This window comes from Protopterus annectens, chromosome 3.part1, assembly GCF_019279795.1.
Source record: "Protopterus annectens isolate FY-2018-M chromosome 3.part1, PAN1.0, whole genome shotgun sequence".
Taxonomy (NCBI): domain Eukaryota; kingdom Metazoa; phylum Chordata; order Ceratodontiformes; family Protopteridae; genus Protopterus; species Protopterus annectens.
Genome location: NC_056732.1, coordinates 90,803,042 through 90,825,311, shown reverse-complemented (window position 1 = coordinate 90,825,311; position 22,270 = coordinate 90,803,042). Strand labels below are relative to the sequence as shown.

The 22,270-nt window shown below is 40.3% G+C and overlaps 1 protein-coding gene across 1 annotated transcript in view; it reads left to right on the top strand.

Moving 5' to 3' along the window:
- The window catches only part of WASHC5 (WASH complex subunit 5), a 1,015,994-nt gene that overhangs the window by 210,058 nt on the left and 783,666 nt on the right, over positions 1-22,270 (top strand). Inside the window, exon 6 of the mRNA XM_044066602.1 lies at positions 3,926-4,078. Coding sequence (XP_043922537.1) covers positions 3,926-4,078 — 153 coding nt within the window. The remainder of the gene's footprint in view (positions 1-3,925; positions 4,079-22,270) is intronic.

Sequence of the window (22,270 nt, the reverse complement as noted above, 5' to 3'; positions counted from 1 at the left end):
TTGAAATGATAAAGGAATTCATGGATTATGTAGGGTCCACTACACAGTTTTTGAAATTTACTTGGAATGCTAATTTACATGACATTTATTATTTAGATGTTTTATTATGTAAAGATTATGAAAATAGAATTTTATCAAAGATTTATAGAAAAATCACATATTCCAATTCATTGCTACATTACAGTAGTATTCATCCATATAAACAGAAGAAAGCCATAGTTAAGGGGCAATTAGTTCGAGCAGCTTGGATGGTATCAAATATGGATGACTTCTTAGATGAATGTGATTGTTTGAAAAATATGTTTCTAAGAAGAGGTTATCCCTTTAAGTTGGTTAACAATATTATTATTGAAGTAGTGAACAAGATAGAAAGGAATTTTTATTCACCCCTGTTAACTGATGAGCATATACAGGACCAAACAGCAATAGATGTACCCATTAGGATAGAAGACAGTAATGAAAGGAACTATAATATGTCCTTCATATCCAGTTTTACTATTGATAGTATGGATATAAAAGACATTCTAGAGAAGAACTGGATTATTCTGAAACCAGAGAAGAATATGAGACAAGTTATAGATGTGAGCCCAATAATGGTATTTAGGAGAGGAATGAATCAAAAAACTCCTTTGAAAAGGTCAGTAGTGGAATAATGAAAAGGAGTGGTTATATGAGTAAATGTGGCATGTGCCATTTTTGCATGTATATAAAGGAAGGGGATGTGTTCCAAATTAATAAGAGGAATTTTAAGATAAAAGATAAATTTAATTGTAATTCATAAAGAGTAGTGTATTGTGCAACATGTGATTCATGCTGTTATTGTTATTATATAGGAAAGACAGATAGAAAACTAAAAAAAGTATTTATGAACACTTATATGAAGTCCGTAAAAGAAGGATATGAATGCCCTAAGCAAACATGTGACAGAGAATGTTTTGGTGCTGGATTGTATATGCACTGATCTCAGAGGGGGTGCTTGGTCATTACTTCTGGAAAGGAGGGAACTGTATTTGCAACTATTTTTAGATGCCACTAATTGGCCTGGTTTGAATGAAAGTATTGCCATTAGTTCCCTTTTAAGAATTAGGGCCCTATTGAGATAATACCTCATATTATATACACCTATATAATCCAATAGAAGTATTGTCATACAGTTGTGAATATTTTTTACCTGTACATATGATTGGAATTTATTATAGACTTACACATGTATGCCTTTTTATATATTTTATATTTTTATATATTATAGAGTATTTAATCTTATGTATTATTTTAATGTATAAGAATAATTTATTCTATGTTTTAAATTGTACATATATACATGAGTGCATTGAATATATATATATATATATATATATATATATTTTTTTTTTTTTTTTGGTGGCTGCTATTAGGTTATAGGGTGATAGTGTCTGCATTATGTTTTTTTTACATTAATAGGAATATTCCTTTAAGGGGGCGTAACTTGAATTACATTTTTTAATTAATTAGAGTATATAAGATGTATTGTAATTGATGTCATTTATCTGATGAAGTTCTGTGGTTCAGGACAAAAGCATTTACCAGCTTTCCATTTTTGTGAATAAAATTTGGCTTTTTATCCAGTGGATTATCAGCTCATTTTTCTTTGGTACGAAAGTACAATTTGAACAAGGTACGAAAGTACAACTGGGTTTCTGGACACCTTGGTGGCCTTTTGTGTTTCTTGCAGCAGTTTTTCTTTTCTGTGTTTTGGGTTTCTGAAAGTATGCTAGTAGTTATCACATCTAGGGGATGGAGAATAAAATAAAACAGATACCAGTTAGTGTAAGTAGAATCACAGGCAATAGCATGCATCTTAACATGGATAACCTCAGTTTCAGGTTAATTAGGGCTTGTGTTAACAGCTGTCCATCTGGCACAGATGTTCCCATTAAAAGGGTTACACTTCATTATTTGAAGATGTACATAGTTGACTGTGTTTGTATTAAGTTAACAGGTTATGGTGGTGATCTGTGATGCGTTTGGTGTTTTTGTTTGAGGGTTTTTATTAAAACAAAAAGTCTTGTAAAGTGTGACATAAGTTCCAATGTTTTTTCTAAAACAAGAAACATCTTTATTGAATTATAAGTTATGACATAGGCAATCATACATTTTTATCAGTGAAAACAAACCACATTGACATATTTTCAGTTGCAAACATTATACATCACTTATAATCATCTATGCAGTCATGGTCTCTCTAACATTACATAGCTCATTCTGTTCCTAGCTTCCCTTAAACCTCATTCCTCCTCCAGAACATTATTCTGCATGTATTGTTCCTTGGGTAAAAACTTAAAAGGGTTCTTGGACAGCCTGTCTTCATTGAAACAATAAGCTAATGAAATAAAAATAAATAATTTTACAACATCAGGTTTGCTGTCAGTATGAAGACTGGTACATGGAAGATATCATAAGTGTTTTGACTTTTAAGAGGCAAGGTATAGTAAAGGTGAAAACACCATGCAATTCCCTCATATTTTAAGGAGATTTTATGACCATTAAGATGTTACCTTATGTGTAAAGATAGCGGCAGTATTTTTATTATTTGATCAGTCATGCTGATGGATTCTAGTGACAGGGTTCTAAGTGTGTCACTGTTAATGAAAACAAACATACGGCTACTTAACAAAGCTGAATTTGACTGCCTTTTTAGAGCTGTCTGAAAACCAAACACCAGATTTCCACACCCTTTCAGTGATAGATAGCTGTATCCCCCCACATTTCTTGAATGAAATATGCCACCGTCGTTCTACTTTAGTGAAAAATACTGTCTAGCATAAACTGCAATCCTTGTCTGGGCTTTTTCATAACATAAAACCATTCCTGTGTGTAATAGTGTTCCTTGTTGGTTATAAGTTTAACAGTTTTTACTAGAAAAAAAATATAAGCTTCTAGTCCTATCATGACATTTTTTTTATAGTTTAGTAGTAATCCACAACTGTGTGTGGGTATCGTAGGATTTACTGTTGGCTGGTGTGGTTTGATCACAAGAGCTCATCTGTCCAGACTTTTGCAGAAGATCCCTAATACTACTCATATTTTTGCCCTGTCTCACATAGAATAATTTATTGCTTTATTGAAGGAGCATATTTCAATTGAAAACCTGATGCTGAAGAAGACATAAGAAGCGGACTTGTTTCTATTGGGATGTGCTCGTTTACAACGGGTGAACATACATGTTATAGAATGTTAATGACCATGTATTGTATAATACCATATAACATATAACTGTATTGGGGTACTTGCAAACTCGCTGCGGGAAAACTGAATTATGATTTAATTTACAGACGGCATTCTCTTTACTTCTTTCTTGGTATTTAACTGGAAGTTAGTGTCATATACTGCTGTCTTGTAGAAATGGAATGAGTGAAGAAAGAGAACCATTAATAGGGATTTGTGGCTGACATCATGATTTTAAAAAACAGGGTTTGAGATGCATACTTCATAATGGCTGCCTAAAGGTACACAATGTTTCTCACACATTTCTTGACTAAAATCAGAGATAGAATGAGAAGAAATGGCATTTTTTTTCAGTCTGCACATTGTCTAAGTTCAACATTTTTTTGATTGTGTTATGTTTAATAGAACATATTACTATAAGTACAGTAGTACATCCATTTTGGGATGTTTTGATTGATGTCTGACTTTATAGGATTCTAGGGGCTGTAAAGCTTGACTTTACATTTATTTACCCATTACTGTTCAACCAGTCTACTGTAACTTGTAGCAAATAAGATACTGCTAGAATGACATTGCAGTACTGTACATTGCTGCAAGTAGTTTCAGCTCAGAAAATGTTTAAAAGGCATTAATGTTTTATAGTTCATTGTATGTGACTGTATATGAGAAAATTGTGGTCTAAAATGTCTCCACTGTTGATCTTTTTTTTTTTTTTTTTTAGGTTTCATCCTATCCCTTGCCAGAACACCGTAGTACTGCTCTTGCTACCCAGGCTGCAATGCTTTTCATCTGTCTTTATTTTGACCAGTCCATTCTCAATACTCAGCAAGCAAAGATGAGAGAAATAGTGGATAAGTATTTTCCAGATAACTGGGTATGTATGTCTGAATATGAATTTAGATCAGCATGTTAATAAAAATTAATCTTTAAGTGCTTGCAAATTAACCAAGCTAAGCTTCTGGAGCCACTGTTTTATTCAAATATAATTAAATTATATGTCTTACAGCAGACACCAGAAGATTCCTTTGTCAGTTCCAGCTTTTACGGTTTGGGTAAATGCAATGAAAAATGACAGCACCTTCCTTATTCTGGTGAAAAGAATTCTATTGGTCAGTCTTTCATCCTCTGTAGCAAAGAATTTGAGTGTTGGGGCAGTCACCGAAAGGGATCGGTGACCAATTTAATTAGGGTGAAATGTATATTAGTTGTACATGAGGCTGTAAAAATTGTAACAGACTTGCATGCATGCAGTGTTTTGGATGTCAAAGTGTTCTGATTACAGCTTGCTATAAAAGGCATGCTCTGTTAGCTGTAGACTGAGCTGTTAATAGAACGTCACTCGGCAGAAAGCTGAAGGTTATTCTCCCATTAGTAAATTTTGGGTTTTATGTTTGGATACTGACAATACAGTGCTGCATGAAGGGCACACCTCAGAGCCCTGCTTCAGATGAGACATTAAACTGGGTTACAGCTCCCTGATTTGGGGTTGCATAAGTGTCTGCTTCATAGCCAACTGCACCTCTCTGAGATTTAAGACTTGATAGGATTTGCACACTACATGTAAAACCTGCAGGGAAAAAACGAAAACTTTTTAACAGTTTACATTAGTGCATTTAAATGCAAAAAAGGAAAGGAAAAAGCAGCAAAAATGCATACATTCACAGCTCAGAAACTCCAGAAAATTTCAACTTTTGCATTTGTCTATTTTTTCAACAGTCCATATCATAACAGTATCATTCATTCATTGTCCAGTACATGTTTTATCCAGTTTTGGGTCACGACAAGTAGGTTCTTCTCCTGGTAAGTAGGGCAGTGTCTCCCAAGACAGGACCCATCCATTGTATTATTTCTCTGTCCAGATTGCCAAGGGGAATCATCTAACTGCTAAGTCTTTTCTGAAGGTGATAAGCTACATGTCTCCCTCTGTATTGATGGCCAACCAGGCCAGATATAAACTGTAAAAAATCCAGTGATATATCACAAATGTATGGGAAAACCACAACTAACCATAAGAACAGAACATTCCTCTCAACCCAGCTAACAAAGAGTTCCTCTGGCAGCTAAGACTGGCCATAGACAATCTATGTCTGGTCTTCACTACTTTTGAGCCTTCTCAGTCACTCAAAGCATGTTCATGGTGAGCTCGTACTAGGATCTTCAGGTTATAAAGAAAGTAGCTCAATAGAGTAAAGACTAAACCATATACTTGCCATGCCCAAATTCAAAACATCAGTAGGTGAAAGGGCATTCTCAAAGTTCCTGCAAGCAATTTAGAACCAGATTCAATCAGAAGTTGGGCAAGAAAGTATTATCAAGGCAGTTAAACTAAAACTAAAAGAATAGTTTTTGAAAGAAACAGTTTGCTCGCGCTATAAAGTAAAGGGCTAGAAATAACCTTCATCGACATTGTGTTTGTGCATGTAGGCTGCACCTTCTGCTGCAGTGATAAATATGTTGTCTGAATAAGGATTTGTTAAATAAATGCATGTATCATGATTGTAGCTTGCTCAACTAATATTCAGTGCCTCGCTGTTCTCATTGTAAAATTTACTCTTCAAGTTACTCATTGTCAGTTTTTTTCAGACTGTTGAGTAATCTTGTCATTTCCTTTTGCTCAAACCTTTTTGATGTGAAGTTGTTCTATCTCACCGTTTTGTTCTTACAGGTGGGTTCGGAGCTGATACCTCGGCTCCGAGTCGGCCGCTTTTCAAGCTCAGACTCTCAGAGAAGCTGGAGACCTAGTGTATATCCCATAATGCTCTACTGTATATTCTCAGATCTAGTTTGCCGCTGCAACGGATCTATAGCTCGTCGGAGGAAGCTCGGTCCAGTGACTTATTTTTTCTATATTTATAGAAGATTTTTCTGAATAATAGTATCTTATATTGTTAAAATAGAAGTGATATTCTACAGTATTAGGCTATAGCCTGTTTGTTTAGCTCTAGTTAAATTTTTTGAAGTATTTCTCTTCAGGTCTTTTTAGGCCTCTCTTATCTATTTGGGTGTGACATGGCTCTGTCAGCTCTTGTGTGTGCTCTCTTTTCTTCCTTCATTATATAATCTTAGGTATTTATATATATATATATATATATATATATATATATATATATACTGACATATATCCTGTAAAAAGCTTAGTTAAATAAGTATTTTAGTTAATATTTAGACAGATAACTGTTGTGTTTTTGCTATTATATTGAGAATTCAGGGACCTGAATTTATATTGTTAACATGTCAGAAAAACAAAAGTCAGGATTCAAAAGGTGCGAGTGTGGTCAAAAAATGTCTGTTACAGACAACCACTCCACCTGCGTGTACTGTTTGGGTTCTGTTCAGCTACAAGAGGTGTGCTCTATCTGCCACTCCTTTAGCGCCAGAGTTCTCTTGGAAAGGCACAAGAAGCTGGTAGATAGGGGACTTCTGAAGCCTGAATTTCAGGCTACTTTAGACAAGGCCGACCTCTCTTCTAAGGCTTCGAAGGGGTCGAAGTCTTCCAAGGGATCCTCGGAGCCCAAGTCATCGGCTCCGAGTTAATCTGGTAGGTTCGTGCATCAGCTCCACAGACCTTGGAACCATGTATCGATCCTTTACCTCGGAGCCCAGTTGTGGATCCGATATTGGAGACTTCTCAGTCTCCAATTCTTCAATTGGTACCATCTTCGGCTCCTTCGACCCATCCCTCGACACATTCTTCGAGGCTTTCTGATGTGGACCTGGACCGAGTGGTTAAGAGGCTCTTAGAGAACCCGGCCCTGACCAAAATGCTGTCCACTTCGAGCCACTCAGCTTCGAAGCCTGAAACTCCAACCATAATTTTTCCCCTCCTCCTCCAAAGCCAGTCGTGCTCTCGGAGCCAGGGCGGACAGAACCGATGTTGGTAGAGCCCTCGGAGCCAAGGTTTGATCCACTTCCCTTGACTCCATCGACCTTGATCTCCTCGGTTCTGACCGGGGAGTCTCGGGGCAGACGGTCCCTCGCTGGCTCCGGGGTGGAGAGTCGAAACAATACCTCGGTTCTGACCCTTTCCCTTGGGGCTTTGGCGCAGGCGGCTTCGGCTCCGTCCTCTGGATTGGAACAGTGGGTCTCGGCTTGGGGAGAGCTGCCGGCCTCTTCGGAGCCGACAGACTTCTCGGACCGAGATTCTGGTGCCTTCGATGCCATGAGGAAGGTCATGTCTGCTAGGACCACTACCTCCTTGGATCTGTCTTCCCCTCCCCCTAAAGGGCCTCATTCTACCTCTTCCCCACAGGTCCCCACCAAGCGTCGAGATCCAGGGCCTCAGGTATCCCCATTGGGTGGCTCCTCCTCTATAGGGACTTCACCTGACGCTCCCGAAGTACCTAGGAAGACACTGTGCAAGAGGAGGCCCTTGAATTCCCCACAGGAATCCCTGACATCAGATACTGACTTGGAGGAATCAAAAGGGTCCCCACGATCCCCCTCAGAGGATGTCTCATTTGCAGACATATTGGAGATCTTAAAACAGAGGGGTGACTGGCAGTCCCTTGCCCCTACTGAGGACGAGTCGGTCCTCCTGAAGGCCTTTGGATCTCAACCATCCACCTCCTGGGTTACCCCGCCCTTCGATGAATTGATGGAGCTGGTTGCTTGAAGGGCGTGGGAGTCCCCTGACTCAGTGGAACCGGTCCCTCGGAGGCCCAACAAGTTTATTACTTCCCCCACTGACAAAGCTTTTCTTACCAAGGGAGTCCCGGTTGATGCCATGGTGGTGGCAGCAGCCACCAAGAAAGAGATGTCGGAAACCTCTTCTTCTCTCCATCCTCCTAATAGGGATTCTAGGAAGATGGACAGGTATGGGAAATGCATATTTAGTTCTGTGGCATTTTCCATGAGATCGCGCAACTACCTGACCCATTTTACCCGCCTTCAACGAGATCTCCTTAAAGAGCTGGGAGATGCTCTCCAGGTTAACACAGCTGATGCAGTTTCTGAGAAGATGACTCTCAATTCGATAGTAAACTCATCCATGCGACTTATTTCTTTTGCTGCCGATGGATCGAGTAGGGCAGCAGGCTCAGTGATAGCCCTTCGGAGACGGTCCTGGATGCGCCTTTGCTCCTTTGCGGAAGCCTTCAAATCTTCCTTCGTCATTACCCTGTTCGATGGTTCCGCCTTGTTCGGACCTAAAGTTAAGAGACACTTACTAGTTGTGAACAAGAAGGAAAGACTTTGTCTGCTGTAGGAGTCAGTTTTTTCACTCCAACTAGACCGCACCCCAAAGGGCAAAGAAGTGGAAAAATGTGGTTCCGAAAACCCCAAGGAGCTTTCCAAAACACACCTACAGATACCCCCTCTAGGGGCAGAGGAGGGGGTAAAAACAGAAGACGTTGTCCAAATGGCAGAGGCGGTCTGCAAAACCAGGGCGACAGGGAGCAGTTCTCTGGTAAGCCCTATCAGCGTTCCTGAAAGGAAGCCCAGCTGTCCTTCTCTGGAGGCAGTCGGGTGTCGCTTGGCTTTATACCCAAACGCCTGGCTAAACATTACAATGGATTCTTGGGTAAAAAGCATCATTGCCAGAGGTTACTACATTCCCTTTACAAAACTTCCCCCCATGTGTACAAGGATTCCAGACGTTCCACCCAGTTTGAGAAAGCTAGCAGCCATAGAAATCCAAAACCTGCTAGACAAAAGTCATCCAGCCAGTCCCGACAGACCAGATAGGATCCGGAACTTACTCAAGGTTCTTTTTAGTTCCAAAGAAAACAGGGGACTGGAGGCCCATACTAGACCTCAGCAAACTCAACACCTTCGTCAAGAAGGAAAAGTTCTGGATGGTCACGCTTCAATCGATTCTTCCGTGCTTAGAAACGGGCGATTGGATGTGCTCTATAGATCTCAAGGATGCTTACTACCATGTCAAAATGTACAGATCATCCAGAGATCACCTGCGTTTCTGGCTGGGGGCCAGTCATTACCAGTTCAGAGCCCTGCCCTTTGGTCTCACCACAGCCCCCAGAGTGTTCACCAAATGTATGGCAGTGGTCACGGCTCATCTGAGACGTTTAGGATTCTGGGTGTTTCCATATCTGTACGACTGGCTCCTCACCGCCATCTCCAGGCATCAACTAATCCAAGCAAGAGACTACACTATCAACCTTTGTTCCCAGTTAGGCATAACCTTAAACTTCGAAAAATCTCCGTTATCGCCCTCGCAGCGTATTATTTTTATAGGAGCAGAGCTAGACACCATCAATTCAAGGATCAGGTTGCCTCAAGCAAGAATCATATCTCTAAAAAGTCAGTTGTGCAGTCTGTTGACCCAGAACAAAGCTCCTGCGTCCCAGATATTGCAGCTATTAGGCACAATGGCAGCCACACTGATAGCAGTCCCATTAGGGCGCTTGCACATGCGGATACTCCAGTGGCTACTCTTCGCACAATGGTCTTACCAACGACTGCACATGTCACACGAGATTCTGTTAACAAATCCTTGCAAGAAGGATCTCAATTGGTGGCTAAACAGCGACCAATTAGTAGTCAGGCATCCCTTTGTTCTTCCCCAACCCACAGCCACAGTGACCATGGATGCTTCTCTGATAGGGTGGGGGGACTATTTCAGGGAAAGACTGTCTAAGGTACTTGGTCAAGCATGGAATCACATTTGCATATAAATGTCCTGGAGCTGAGAGCAGTGTTCCTGGCATTGCAAAACTTTCACGACTGTCTTCCTCCAGAGACAATTGCTATTCAGACAGACAACATGTCGGTAGTCTGGTACATCAACAAGCAAGGGGGAACCAGATCGTATCCCTTATGCTGAGAGGCCCTAAGAATTTGGCAATGGGCTGTATCCACCGGACGCTTTCTAATAGCAACGCACATCCCAGGGTCATCCAACGTGATAGCTGACAAGCTGAGCAGGGCCATACTGTTGCCTCACGAGTGGTCCCTCAAACAACAGGTGGCGGACAAGATTTTCCGCAGATGGGGCCAGCCTTGCTGTGATCTATTTCCATCTCCAGTGAATGCCAAATGCAGCAGCTACTTTGCCCTTTATCCCCCACTGGGGAGCAACCCGCGGGACACGCTCGTACACGATTGGCCCCCGGGCCTTCTATATGCCTTCCCGCCAATTCCCCTAATTCCTAAATTTATACAGAAAGCCAAAGGTCTGGGAAGGACTGTGATTTTGATAGCCCCGTCTTGGCCTCGTCAGATTTGGTTCCCCTTCCTGCAGAAGTATCGAGTGGAAGAACCATAGATCCTGGACCCAGTGCCAGATCTTCTGACTCATTCGTCGGGAGTTCTTCATCCCTCCCTCATCTCCCTAAAACTGACAGCTTGGCTGCTCCAATTCCCATATTAGCCAGGTCTCAAGATTTGTCTCCCCGCGGTCCAACATATTATAGTTTCCTCTCATAAACTGTCTACCAGGAAGCTATATAATAGCAAATGGAAACGATTTGTTCACTGGGCTTCTCGTCATGACATTGACCCTTATGTGGCGCCTATTCATACCATCTTAGAGTTCTTGTCTTCCTTGTTCCATGATGGCGCAGCTGTGGCTACCATTACAGTTCAATTGGCTGCTATTTCCAATTTTCATGTAGGGTTTAACGGGTCTAACATCATGACCCATAGACTATTTAAGGCCTTTTTGAAAGGGACCCACCATCTCAGACCACCTATCAGACACCCTGTCTCTCCCTGGAATTTGAATCTTGTTTTATCCGAATTGATGCTCGCCCCCTTCGAACCCGCCTCATCCTGTCACTTAAAGTTTCTGTCTTGGAAAACTATATTTCTGGTAGCCATTACATCTGCACGTAGGGTCTCCAAACTTCAAGCCTTATCCTCCAAGCCCCCATATTTGATTTTTCACCCTGATAGGGTGTCTTTCAGGACAAACCCTACCTTTCTCCCCAAGGTCTGTTCTGAAACTAACTTAAATCAGTCCATTGAGCTTCCAACCTTATTTAGACACCATACCAACAGACTGGAATACATGTTGCACAAGCTTGATGTACACAGACAAGATTCTACCTGGATAGAACGAAAGACTTCAGACAATCGGATCAACTCTTTGTCTCTTACGCAGAGAATAAGAAAGGTTCTGCAGTATCAAAAATCACATTATCCAAGTGGCTTTCTGACTGCATTAAATTAATTTATTCCTCCACTAACCAGCCATTACCGAATAACGTCAAAGCCCATTCTACCCGGGCTGTTTCTACATCATTAGCTCATGCAGCTCGTTTGCCTTTGGATACCATCTGTGCAGCTGCCACGTGGTCAAAACTTCACACGTTTATCACTCATTACAAAGTGGACAGGACCTCCAGGGACAGGGCTTCCTTTGGTTCCACTGTGCTCAGGAATGTTCTCCTGTGAGTCACCCAGGATTAGGGTGCTTGGGACGCTACCCATGTGTAAGAACAAAATGGTGAGATAGAACAACTTCTCATAAAGAAGTTATGTCCTTACCATAACGTTCCATGTGAGTTGTTCATCTCGCCTTTTTGTTCTTACATTCCCTCCCACCTTCCCCCTCCTGTTGAGAAAGATGGTTGCCTTGGTGGATTGGTCGAGTTTTGTCAGCCTGTCTTCTTGGACAGACTGTTTCTTCCTTCTACAAACCTATAACTACCTAGATAGGTAGGCGCTATAGTTCTCTTTCTTCCTGTAGGCTGTCTTTGGTTGCAGCATAGTAGATCTGGGGATATACAGTAGATCATCATGGGATATATGCACTAGGTCTTGAGCTTCTCTGAGAATCTGAGCTTGAAAATCGGCTGACTCTGAGCTGAGGGATCGGCTTTGAACCCACGTATAAGAACAAAAAGGCGAGATGAACAACTCACATGGAATGTTATGGTAAGGACATAACTTCTTTTTATTATTGGTGCGATAAATGTATTTGCATCTATGTAAATACTTGATATCAGACTCAGATTGTGTTTTTTGACACTATAATTTATACCCAGAGGGCCTGGGTCAGGGCAGAAATGCATCTGTTGACCAATACCCATTTATCAAAATACCCCACACCTTTTCTCTAAACCCCTCCATTAAAACTCGTCTCCAACATACGTTATTAAACTTAGATATGCTCTTCTGCCTTTCAGCTCCATATATCTTAATGTATTAACTACCATTCCACTGTACTTCACGATCTGCTGTTCTGTCTTACAGCACAATAATCTGCCATCTACTTAGCACCATTATTCAGTACCTTATAAACTCCTTGCATTAGCCCACCTACAGCAGCCAAATCACTCATCTCTGAATGCTGTATAGAAGTCTAAACATGGAAACCAGTGTTATAATGTGCACTCTACGTATTTGTTGTTGACTGCTTGCATTTGTCTCACTCTCATTCTCTGTTGCTGGTGATTAATTTAGGTCTGTAGCCATTTCTGTAATGTACCATGCAGCAAACATATTCCTGTACTGCAGTAACTTTACTTAGCTCTTCTTAACCTTCAAAGTATTTTACTTCTGTTTTCTCTATTGGTTTAATAGTGAGGACACATTTATAAAACATGCACATTTTGTCTTGGAATCATTAACTGGCAGTTGTTTGTAATGTTATTATTAGACTTTTACTCTTTCTTACTGTAGCCTTATGTAAAATTATTGTATGTATTTAATGTGGTGATCTGATGCTCTCTTTTCCATCTTTTCTTCAAAGTGTGGGTCTTCAGACCCATGCTTGATCCATCTTCAGCCACATTCAAGCTAAGGCTCCCCCCATACCCATAATTCCTCTGTATTGGCCCAGCTAACTCAGATATCTTTTACCACCACAAGCATAGGACAGATCTGTTGTTGCTCGGACGCATATTAGATAAGTGAACATTTTTGAATAACTTTTCAATAATGTTATTCATATTATTATTATTATTATTATTATAATAATTACTACTACTACTCTTACTGACTTCCTTCCCTAAGCTTTTCACTTGTTCTTCACCTTAAGCATCTGATGTTTTCTTTCCAAATTTCATAATTTACCTTTATAATTGTACAAAAAAATGGTGTTTCTGATTTTCTTTTGTCTGTTGTTTTGTTGGAGGATGTCAGAGAATCCATCACGTTTCAAGAAGTGTGTGGCTTGCTCCAATAAATTGCCCAATTCTGATATACATGATAAGTTTGTCTGTTGTATGGGCCCCCTCACATTTGGACATCTCCTGTTCCATTTGTGAAACCTTCAGCCAACAGACAGTTGTGGAGTGCCAAAATTTATTTTGAAAGGGCTTCTCATAGCCCCTGTGGGAGAAAGTGTACCTTCAATTTCAATAAAATCTTCTCCTTCAGACAAACCAACCTAAAAAATCCAAGGAGAAATCTAAAGAAAATGATAAGGAAAGAGAAAAAAAATCTAAGATCTGAAGAAAGAGGTCCCAGACTGTATTTCTTTGTCTCCTGTTTCCAAAATTGCAAAACTTTTAGAGCCAGCACTAACTGTACCACCATTTTAGGTCCCTCTCTGTTGTGCAGACATGGACAAGATAAGGAGATTTCTTCTGACCCATAGCCAGCTGGTAGACCTTCCAGCTCCAACTACCACTGAATCCAGGGCAATAGCTTCTTCCCCATATTCAGTTGTTACTCCTCCTCCAATCCGCCATTTTGGATCAGAGCATTTGTATCAAACTTCCACTTAGGGCTGGTCTGCATTGGAGCCTAGGATTTGTAATACCTTGACAATCATGAGTTCTTTGATTAAGTTGGCTCCATCAGTTTTGGAGCTGTCTGAATTTTTGAGCTGAATGGTCGAAGCAGGCTCCAACAGGGAAGGTTCAGAACTGATTTATTAAGAACCATTCCTCCTCCTTGGAGCTTGGCATTAGACAGTTCATCTCCAATGTCAGACTCAAATCTGAGCTGTATGGTATCATGGGTTGAACCTCCTTTGGGGCTTTCGGCTGCTAAGATTAGGTTCCCTGGGTCCATATCATTGTTTGCTTTTGAGAGAGTACTTTCTCAAGCCAGAGAGAATTTTGAGAAGTGAAAATGATGGTAAATCCCTTTCTGTCATATGGATCAAATTCTGTACTCCTAAAAGGACCTTCTTGAGGAATCGGAAAGGAGGCCATAGGAATTGGTTCAACAAATCTTGAGTTTACACCTGATGCTTCCAGAGACAGAGCTGTGCTTTACTGAGGGTTGGGGGGGGTCTTATAATGGGGCAGAGGTGGTTCACACAGTTGTCATTTCAGGGCATGTTTCTTTGAGAAGCTTTTTCTAGCACTTCTGAATGGTTGCATAACTGCCATGCACTGGAGGCAGTTTGAGGCACCTATCCCTGCATTAGAAGAGAAACAAAATTTCTCTGTGCATAAACCAAATAAATCTGCTGGCAAAAGCCTGTATTCATACTCTGTGACAAAAGCTTGGAAAAACCTACCCAGAGATTTCAGAATAACTTCTAATCACCTTACTTTCAAACATACATTAAAGCAGTTCCTGAAGATGTGTGGTGTTGCTCATGCAGAAATCCAGGTTATAGTGTCAAATCATCCCTCATCCAGGTGGAAGTGTCATTACATTCACCTCTTTACTTTGATGTCCTTCTTATGCACATGCTACCAGTCTTGTCTATCTACACACCTTTCCACCCTATTTTCCTCTTACTCCAGTGACACCTCTCTAATTTCACAATATTATCTTTTCTCTTTCTGCTCTACTTTCTTTTTCACACCCCTCTCCCTTTTTCCTGTAACTAATTTCTGTATTATCGTATGTTTGTAATATAGAATGACTTCCTAATTACCCCTATACAAACCACTACCTACTCTTTTTCTTCTTCACCTCGGTCCACTAACCACCCTCTCTGTTTATATTGTAAACTTTTGCCCATACATTCTCAATAGCTTCTCTCTCCTATAAATACCGATCTTGCACACTCTATGAATATTGTTTATTATACTTCTATAAGTTCCTAAAATAAGTGTTTGTCTATTCTTACTGTATCTTGTTACTTATTTCATTGTATACCTTAGTGAAATGTATGTACGTAGAACATTTCAACATGGGCATCTGCTGAAAATGAGTACTCTACCCAGTCAGACTTTCTCAGTAAACAAATGTCAAATAAATAAATAAAATAACCTGGACATCCCTCACTGAAAATAAATGAGTGCAAGGATTATAACCAGAGGCTACTTCATTCCCTTCCACTCTCCATTAACCCCAAAAAGACTTCCCGGCTTACCATCCTCTTAAAGGGAAGCATCCACTTCAGATATAAAGAAGCTTTTAAGCACTCAGTTTATCCAAGAGGTCATTCCTGTCCAGAGATGATCTGTGATTTCCTCAAGGTTCTTTGTAGTGTCAAAGAAAAACAGGGACCATATGCCAGTTATGGAATTTAGTCACTTGAACAAACTGATAAGAAAAGCAAAAGTCTGGATGGTCACAGTATAGTCTATTCTTCTGCTATTGATGGAGAATGACTGGATGTGCTCAAAAGATCTTCAGGATTTGTACTACCATATAAAAATGGACAGTTGCTCCAGAAAGTATCTTTGCTTTCAATTTGGAACCAGTCATATTCATTTCAAAGCTCTGTCTTTCAATTTCACCATAACCCCCAGATGTTCACCAAATGTATGGTAATAGCAGCAGCTTGTCTTTGACGGCAGGGTTCTGGGTGTTATTTGACTGGCTCATCACTGCCCCTACCAGGCATCTACTCAACCAGGCCAGGGGTTGTTTGCTCCATTTGTGCTCAAATCTAGGGATTATGGTGAATTTAGCAAAGTCCAAACTTCATCCAGTTCCATCTTTACAGTTCGCAGGGGCTCAGATGGGCACTAAACTTCAAATTGCAAAACTTCCCCAAACAAGGATTCCATACATCAACAAGCTTTGGCTGTCTTGCCCTGTCAGAAGCCACCAACAAAAACAATTTTTGTCTTCTTGTCTCTGTGGCAGCTTTGATTTACCTTGGTTTCCCTGGCAAGGTACTGCATGCTAGCTCTGCACTGGACCCTTGTGGTCCAGTGGTCTATAACGACAGTAATCCATGTCTTTTCAAGTGTCATTAACAAAGATTTTCATGACATACATCCATTAGTGGTTGGTGTCTTCATATGTTTCACAACAACATCCCTTCAATCTTCCCTATCCCCAAGCCACACTGCCCATGGACGCTTCCCACTTGGGGAGGGGGGCATTACCTGGAAAAGACAATCCGAGGTAAGTGGACCCAGTCAGAGGACAGTCTATACATCAGTGTCTTGGAGATAAGAGTGGTTCTCTTATTGTTGCCAGCCTTTCAGGACAGTCTCCCCTTAGATGTGATATCTGTCCAGAGAGACAGACAACATGGCAGTTGTCTGGTACATCAGCATAGAGGAACTAGATCTTGCCCATTAAGTTGAGAGGCCATGAGAGTATGGCAGTGGACAATATCTTCTCACCACTTTCCAATAGCAAAGCATGTTCTGGTGGAAATCTTTTGAGCTAGCAGACAGGTTGAGCTGGTCTATCCTTTCCCTTAAAAGTGGTCTCTCAATCTAGTAGTCACGGAGCAGATTTTCACCTGTTGGAGCTGACCTTGCTACAATCTTTTTGCTTCTCCTCACAACTCCAAGTGCAGAAATGTCTTTGTTCTGATCACCTAGGAGAGGAGTCGGCAAGGAATGCTTTATGCCCCCCCCCCAATTTCTTTGCTTCTAAAATATTTACAGAAAGCATTACCCAAGAAGATTGCAGTCATCCTCATAGCCTCTTACTGTTTTCATTAAGCATGGTTTCCTTTCCTCTGTCCTCATCTATTCCAACCTTCCTGGGCTCCAGATCTACTGTCACCTGTCAGAGATGCCTCACCTGGACTTTCAGTCCTTCAAATTGACTGCATGGTTTCTCCTAGATACTCAAGTTTTCAGTCACAGTTGTTCATTTTCAGACTCCTTCCCAGAAACCTTCTACATGTAAGATTTACAAAAAGCAAATGGAAAAGGTTTTCCATCTGGGCAGTTGAAAACAGTCTTGATCCTTTTTTGGGTCCTGTTCCAGCAAACTTGGAATTTCCTGACTATCTTTTACAGAATGGAGCCAGCTGTTCCACTATCAAGGAGCAGTTAGCCACCATATCTTCCTTTCTCATTGCATTCTTAGACTATTTAAGGCTTTTCTTGGAGGAACTTTTCTATTACTCCCTCTGCTTTTAGACCCAGTTCCTCCCTAGGATATTACAATTTTACTTTTTGAACTGGCTGCCAGAGTTAATTTAAAGTTTTTATTTTAGAAGACTTTATTCTTGGTTGTTATTACGTCTGATAGCAGAATTTCCGGTCTTCATGCCTTGTCTTTGAAACCTTTCTACCTGGTCTTTCACAGCTTGAAAACCAACCCCTCTTTTCTTCCAAAGGTATCTTCTGAATCATCTATCAACCAGTCCATAAATCTCCTTATGTTTTTCCCAAAGTTTTCAAGCAAAGGGAAATATACATTGCATTTGCTTAGATGTTCAGTGTCGGTTACTATTCTGTTTACATTGGACAAAAGCCTTCAGAAAAGCTGATCAGTTGTTTGTCTCTTACTCCCCTGTCAGTATGGGAAAGTGGGTATCCAAAGTTACTCTTTCCCATTGGTTGTCTGAATGAATATTGTATGTTTACAAAGAAAGAAGTTTATCACTGCCTACACCTCCAAAGCTCATTCTACAAGATCTGTAGCTTCCTCAACAGCCTTCTTTTCCAAAGTACCTCTTGATGACATCTGTACTGACGCTACCTGGTCCAAGTTCCATACCTTCATTTCACATTAAAAATTGGACATACAATCCTGGTCAGTAGGCTTCTTTGGTTTGGCTGTGCTCCAGAATATCTCCATAAGACCACTATGGGTGTTACAGTAGCTGGGGACTCTGTCTCATACATTGAGGAATGGACGAAAAAGACATCAAATGCAAATGTTATGTAGACATAATAGTAAATCTGTGTTGTCTGTTTCTGATCTTCCTCAGCTTCCTACCCTCCTTCCTCTTCCATGTATTTTATGCTATTGGCATTATAACTCCTGGACTGCCCTGGCTGACTTAGCCTTGGTTCCTAGTGTGTTCTTATGACCATGTGTATCAGCTGGTTTCTTTATTTCTATCTTGAACACTGTATGCTTGCCTTTTTTTTCTTGCAGGCAAACTTGATCTGAGGTAGCTGAGTCAATAAAGTGGAATTGTGGGTAAAAGGAAGAGCCTGAGCACCAGATCCAAAGTTTGAGAGTGGCTGAAGTCAGATCCAACGTGAATCTGAAGACCCATACATTGAGGAATATTGAAACAGACAACACAGATCTATCACTGTGGGGAGTACATATCTTTCATCTTTTTCCCTGAGCCTCTGCTGAAAAGGGGCCTTGTGTCGAGTCAGACTATACCAGTAAATAAATGCTAATGAATAAGTAATTGTGAAGGGTATTATGGTCATCTTTTCTGCCTGACAAGTTTTCATGTTAGTGCTTTAATCCAAGTACCCTTCAAATAATGGCTTACAACACCATTTTAGTGTGGACTATCAGTAAATGGACAAGTCCAGTTTTTGCCTGTTTGTAAGCTGACCATGACAGACTGGGACTCTAAGTGCAATAATAGATCAGCTAATTGGGTCTCTGGGCAACCTGCAAGAATGATAGCTTGCCAAGAGGAATCTTTCAGAGCATAACCCAGAGGTAGGGCAGCCCTGTGAGAAATTTGTTTGCATGTGTGGACAGGCATCAGTTAAGCAGTTTTTGGTCCAATTTGCCCTGTGCAAGGGGACTTGGGCAGTAAACACATTCTGATCCCAAAGGTACTCTTTAAAAGGCAAAGCAGATAAGCCAGGGAATTCTTTGATAGCGGTCCACTGGTCAAGGCAGACACAGTTTTCATGGGTAAAGCAAATGAGCAGGGAGTGCCTTCTGACCCTTCCAGCTGATTATACCCACTTGATCCAATGGAATATGTTAGTTTATCCACCTAACCTCGAAAGTGTGAACCTCCGTCTCACTGCAAGGATGATTTCAGTCTAGTCGTCCTAAAAAATGTATTCTCCTTAATGTCATATACTTACTTCAGGAGGCTAGGAAACTGAATAAAAGGAAATCCTACCTGACTAAATGAAAGAGATTCTTGATTTGGCACATTAACCAGTGAGCAGAGAAGTTATTTTCCTTTAATCACATTGTCTTGCAGAACTTTTCAAAGCATTGTGAGCAAGGTCTGTCCTGTGCCTTCATTAAGATCCCTGCATCCTGCGATCCTGGCCTGTTTCCTCATGGAACCTCTTTCTGTTCCATGGCATGTCATCGTCATCGACACCAACCTTCTTTTACCCATTTTCTATGTTGGGTCAAGGTATCACGTCATCTGTTCCCACCTCTCTCTCTCCACTGCACTTGTTAAGCTTTTTCTCAAGAAGGCCCTCCATACGAGATAGTCTAGGAGACCCATTCTTCCTTCATAGGTTTTGAATTTGATGTTGAAAGACATATTTTATCTCCATTTGAGTCAGTCTTTTAGCTTTGGCAAAGCTTTTTTTTTCATGGAAAACTCTTTCCTTAGTAGCCCGCAGTGTACATGGATCTTTATACAATTTCTATAAGCAGAGAATGCGTCCTCTGTTCCTGCCCTAGGAGATCTCTGAACTGGCTTTCAACAAAGCCATTCAGTTGTTCTTTTTAGCCTTATCTACAGAATAGGTAAGAGAGGGCTTTGCACATGATGGATGGTCACTGGTAACTTGGATATTTTAGGAATGTTCAAGCTGCTACTCAACCAGACTTTCTCTTTCCTAGCAGGTGAATTAATTTAACAACCTCTCTTTACAGATGTAAATACCAGAAAAGCCAAAAAAACACAAACTGGATAAAAAAGCTAAGAAATCACTCCACTGGTCACCCACAAGTAAAAAATAGTCTGTTTTATTAAGCGCTTTTTGTCTCTTCTTATAGGGAGACTTCTTCAGATAACAGACCTGTACAAATGCAAAGTTTAAAAAAGTCATCAATCATGTGACACAACACACACCTCCATTTAAAGACACCCTTCCCTATAACATCCACATATTATTAACTATAACATTTATTTCAATATTTTACAAGTAATGCATTAAATATACTCTTACTAAAATATTTAGCCTAAAATTCATAATCAACATTATTTATTTCATGTATATTTTTATTTTTAATGTCTTCGTTCTGATGAAAATTAAAATATTAAAATAATTTATCCTGACCCATTCTGTCCACATGACAGCACCTTACAACAAGAGGATATGGACTCACTCACACCTTTCATGAGTCTACCTGTCTTGATTTTTCAATTTAAGAATACGCAGGATAGAATACACTTCATTCAGTCCTGGAAAATGGCAGGTGTCTGCACGAAGCTGCCACCTCAATTCAAGTTTCTCCATCATTAATGAATCAGTACCACCTCTTCCATTTGAATTCACACAGTGAATAGCCCTAAATTTGAATGTATGATCTGGAAATGCGTCAACATGTCTAACTAGGGCACTTTCTTTTTTCGTTTTGGAAATATAATATAAATGCTCATATATTCTGTCCCTTAATTTGCAGTCTGTTTTTCCAATAGAGAAAGCTGGACAGTTTGGCACTGAGCCATGTAAACTACTGCTCTGCTCTGACAGTTGAACTTATGTTTGGTCACATAGTTCTGTTCCCTCAACGTGAAGCATTGGCCAACCTGCATGTGTTTGCAAAAGCTGCACATTTACCCATACCTGTTTGTGTACTTGCACCTTTTGTCTTGTATTGTAACATATTTTTCAGGTTTTGCCCTTGTTGGAACACTATTCTTGGTGCTTCACAGAATTTATGCCTAAGAACATTGTCATTCAAAATGAATGACCAATTTTTGTTAATAAGGGAGTATAAAGCTGGAACATTGACACTATATTTAGTAATCAGGGCTGTAATACTGTATTCTCTCGTCCTTGGTACCATACTCATGTCCCCCACATTTTATCTGCTATTGTACCCTTAATGCTCAAAATTGGTTTGTAAAAACCACCGTCCCTCTTATCCTGGACTTCTCTAATCAGTTCATTGTTTAGTTGCTCTGGATAACATCTTACCCTAAACATGCTTCTCAGGTTATTGCATTCCAACACAAATTCTTCATCACTGGTCACCATACAGGCAGTTCTTATTAATTGCCCCTTGACTACTGAACGTTTTTGATGTAATGGATGGCAACTAGTAAAGTGAAGGAATGTGTTGGAATATGTTTCCTTCCTGAAAATTCATGCACAATAACGGTTGGTAATGATGTCTTTCTTGAGGTTTACGTCCAAATAGGCTATTGAGTCAGTGCTGAAAGTAAATGTGAATGTAAAAAACTGGGTTATATTGTTAAAATAAGTAACCATATCCATAGCTTGTTTTTCGTCCCCATTATAAATCATAAAAATATCATCCAAGAGCCTAGTGTAATGGATAATCCAGTTGGCAATCTCCTCATTGTTTCTCACAAAATGCCACTCCCAATATGCCATTACTAAGTTCGCTAGGCTGGCATCACATCGTGAACCCATGGCTACCCCAACTTTCTGCAAGTAATACTTGTTGAAAGTTATCGTGCACAAATTTTCAGGAAGGAAACATATGCTAACACATTCTTTCACTTTACTAGTTGCCATCCATTACATCAAAATCGTTCAGTAGTCAAGGGACAATTATTAAGAGCTGCCTGGATGGTGACCAGTGATGATGAATTTGTGTTGGAATGCAATAACCTGAGGAACATATTTAGGGTAAGATGTTATCCAGAGCAACTAATCAATGAATTGATTAGAGAAGTCCAGGAAAAGAGGGCTGGTGGTTTTTACAAACCAATTTTGAGCATTAAGGGTACGATAGGAGGTAACAATGTGGGGCACATGAGTATGGTACCAAGGATGAGAGAATACAGTAAAACAGCCCTGATTACTAGATATAGTGTCAATGCTCCCGCTTTAAACTCCCTTATTAACAAAAATTGGTCGTTAATTTTGAATGACAATGTTCTTAGGCATAAATTCTGTGAAGCACTAAGAATAATGTTCCAACAAGGGCAAAACCCTGAAAAATATATTACAGTACAAGGCAAAAG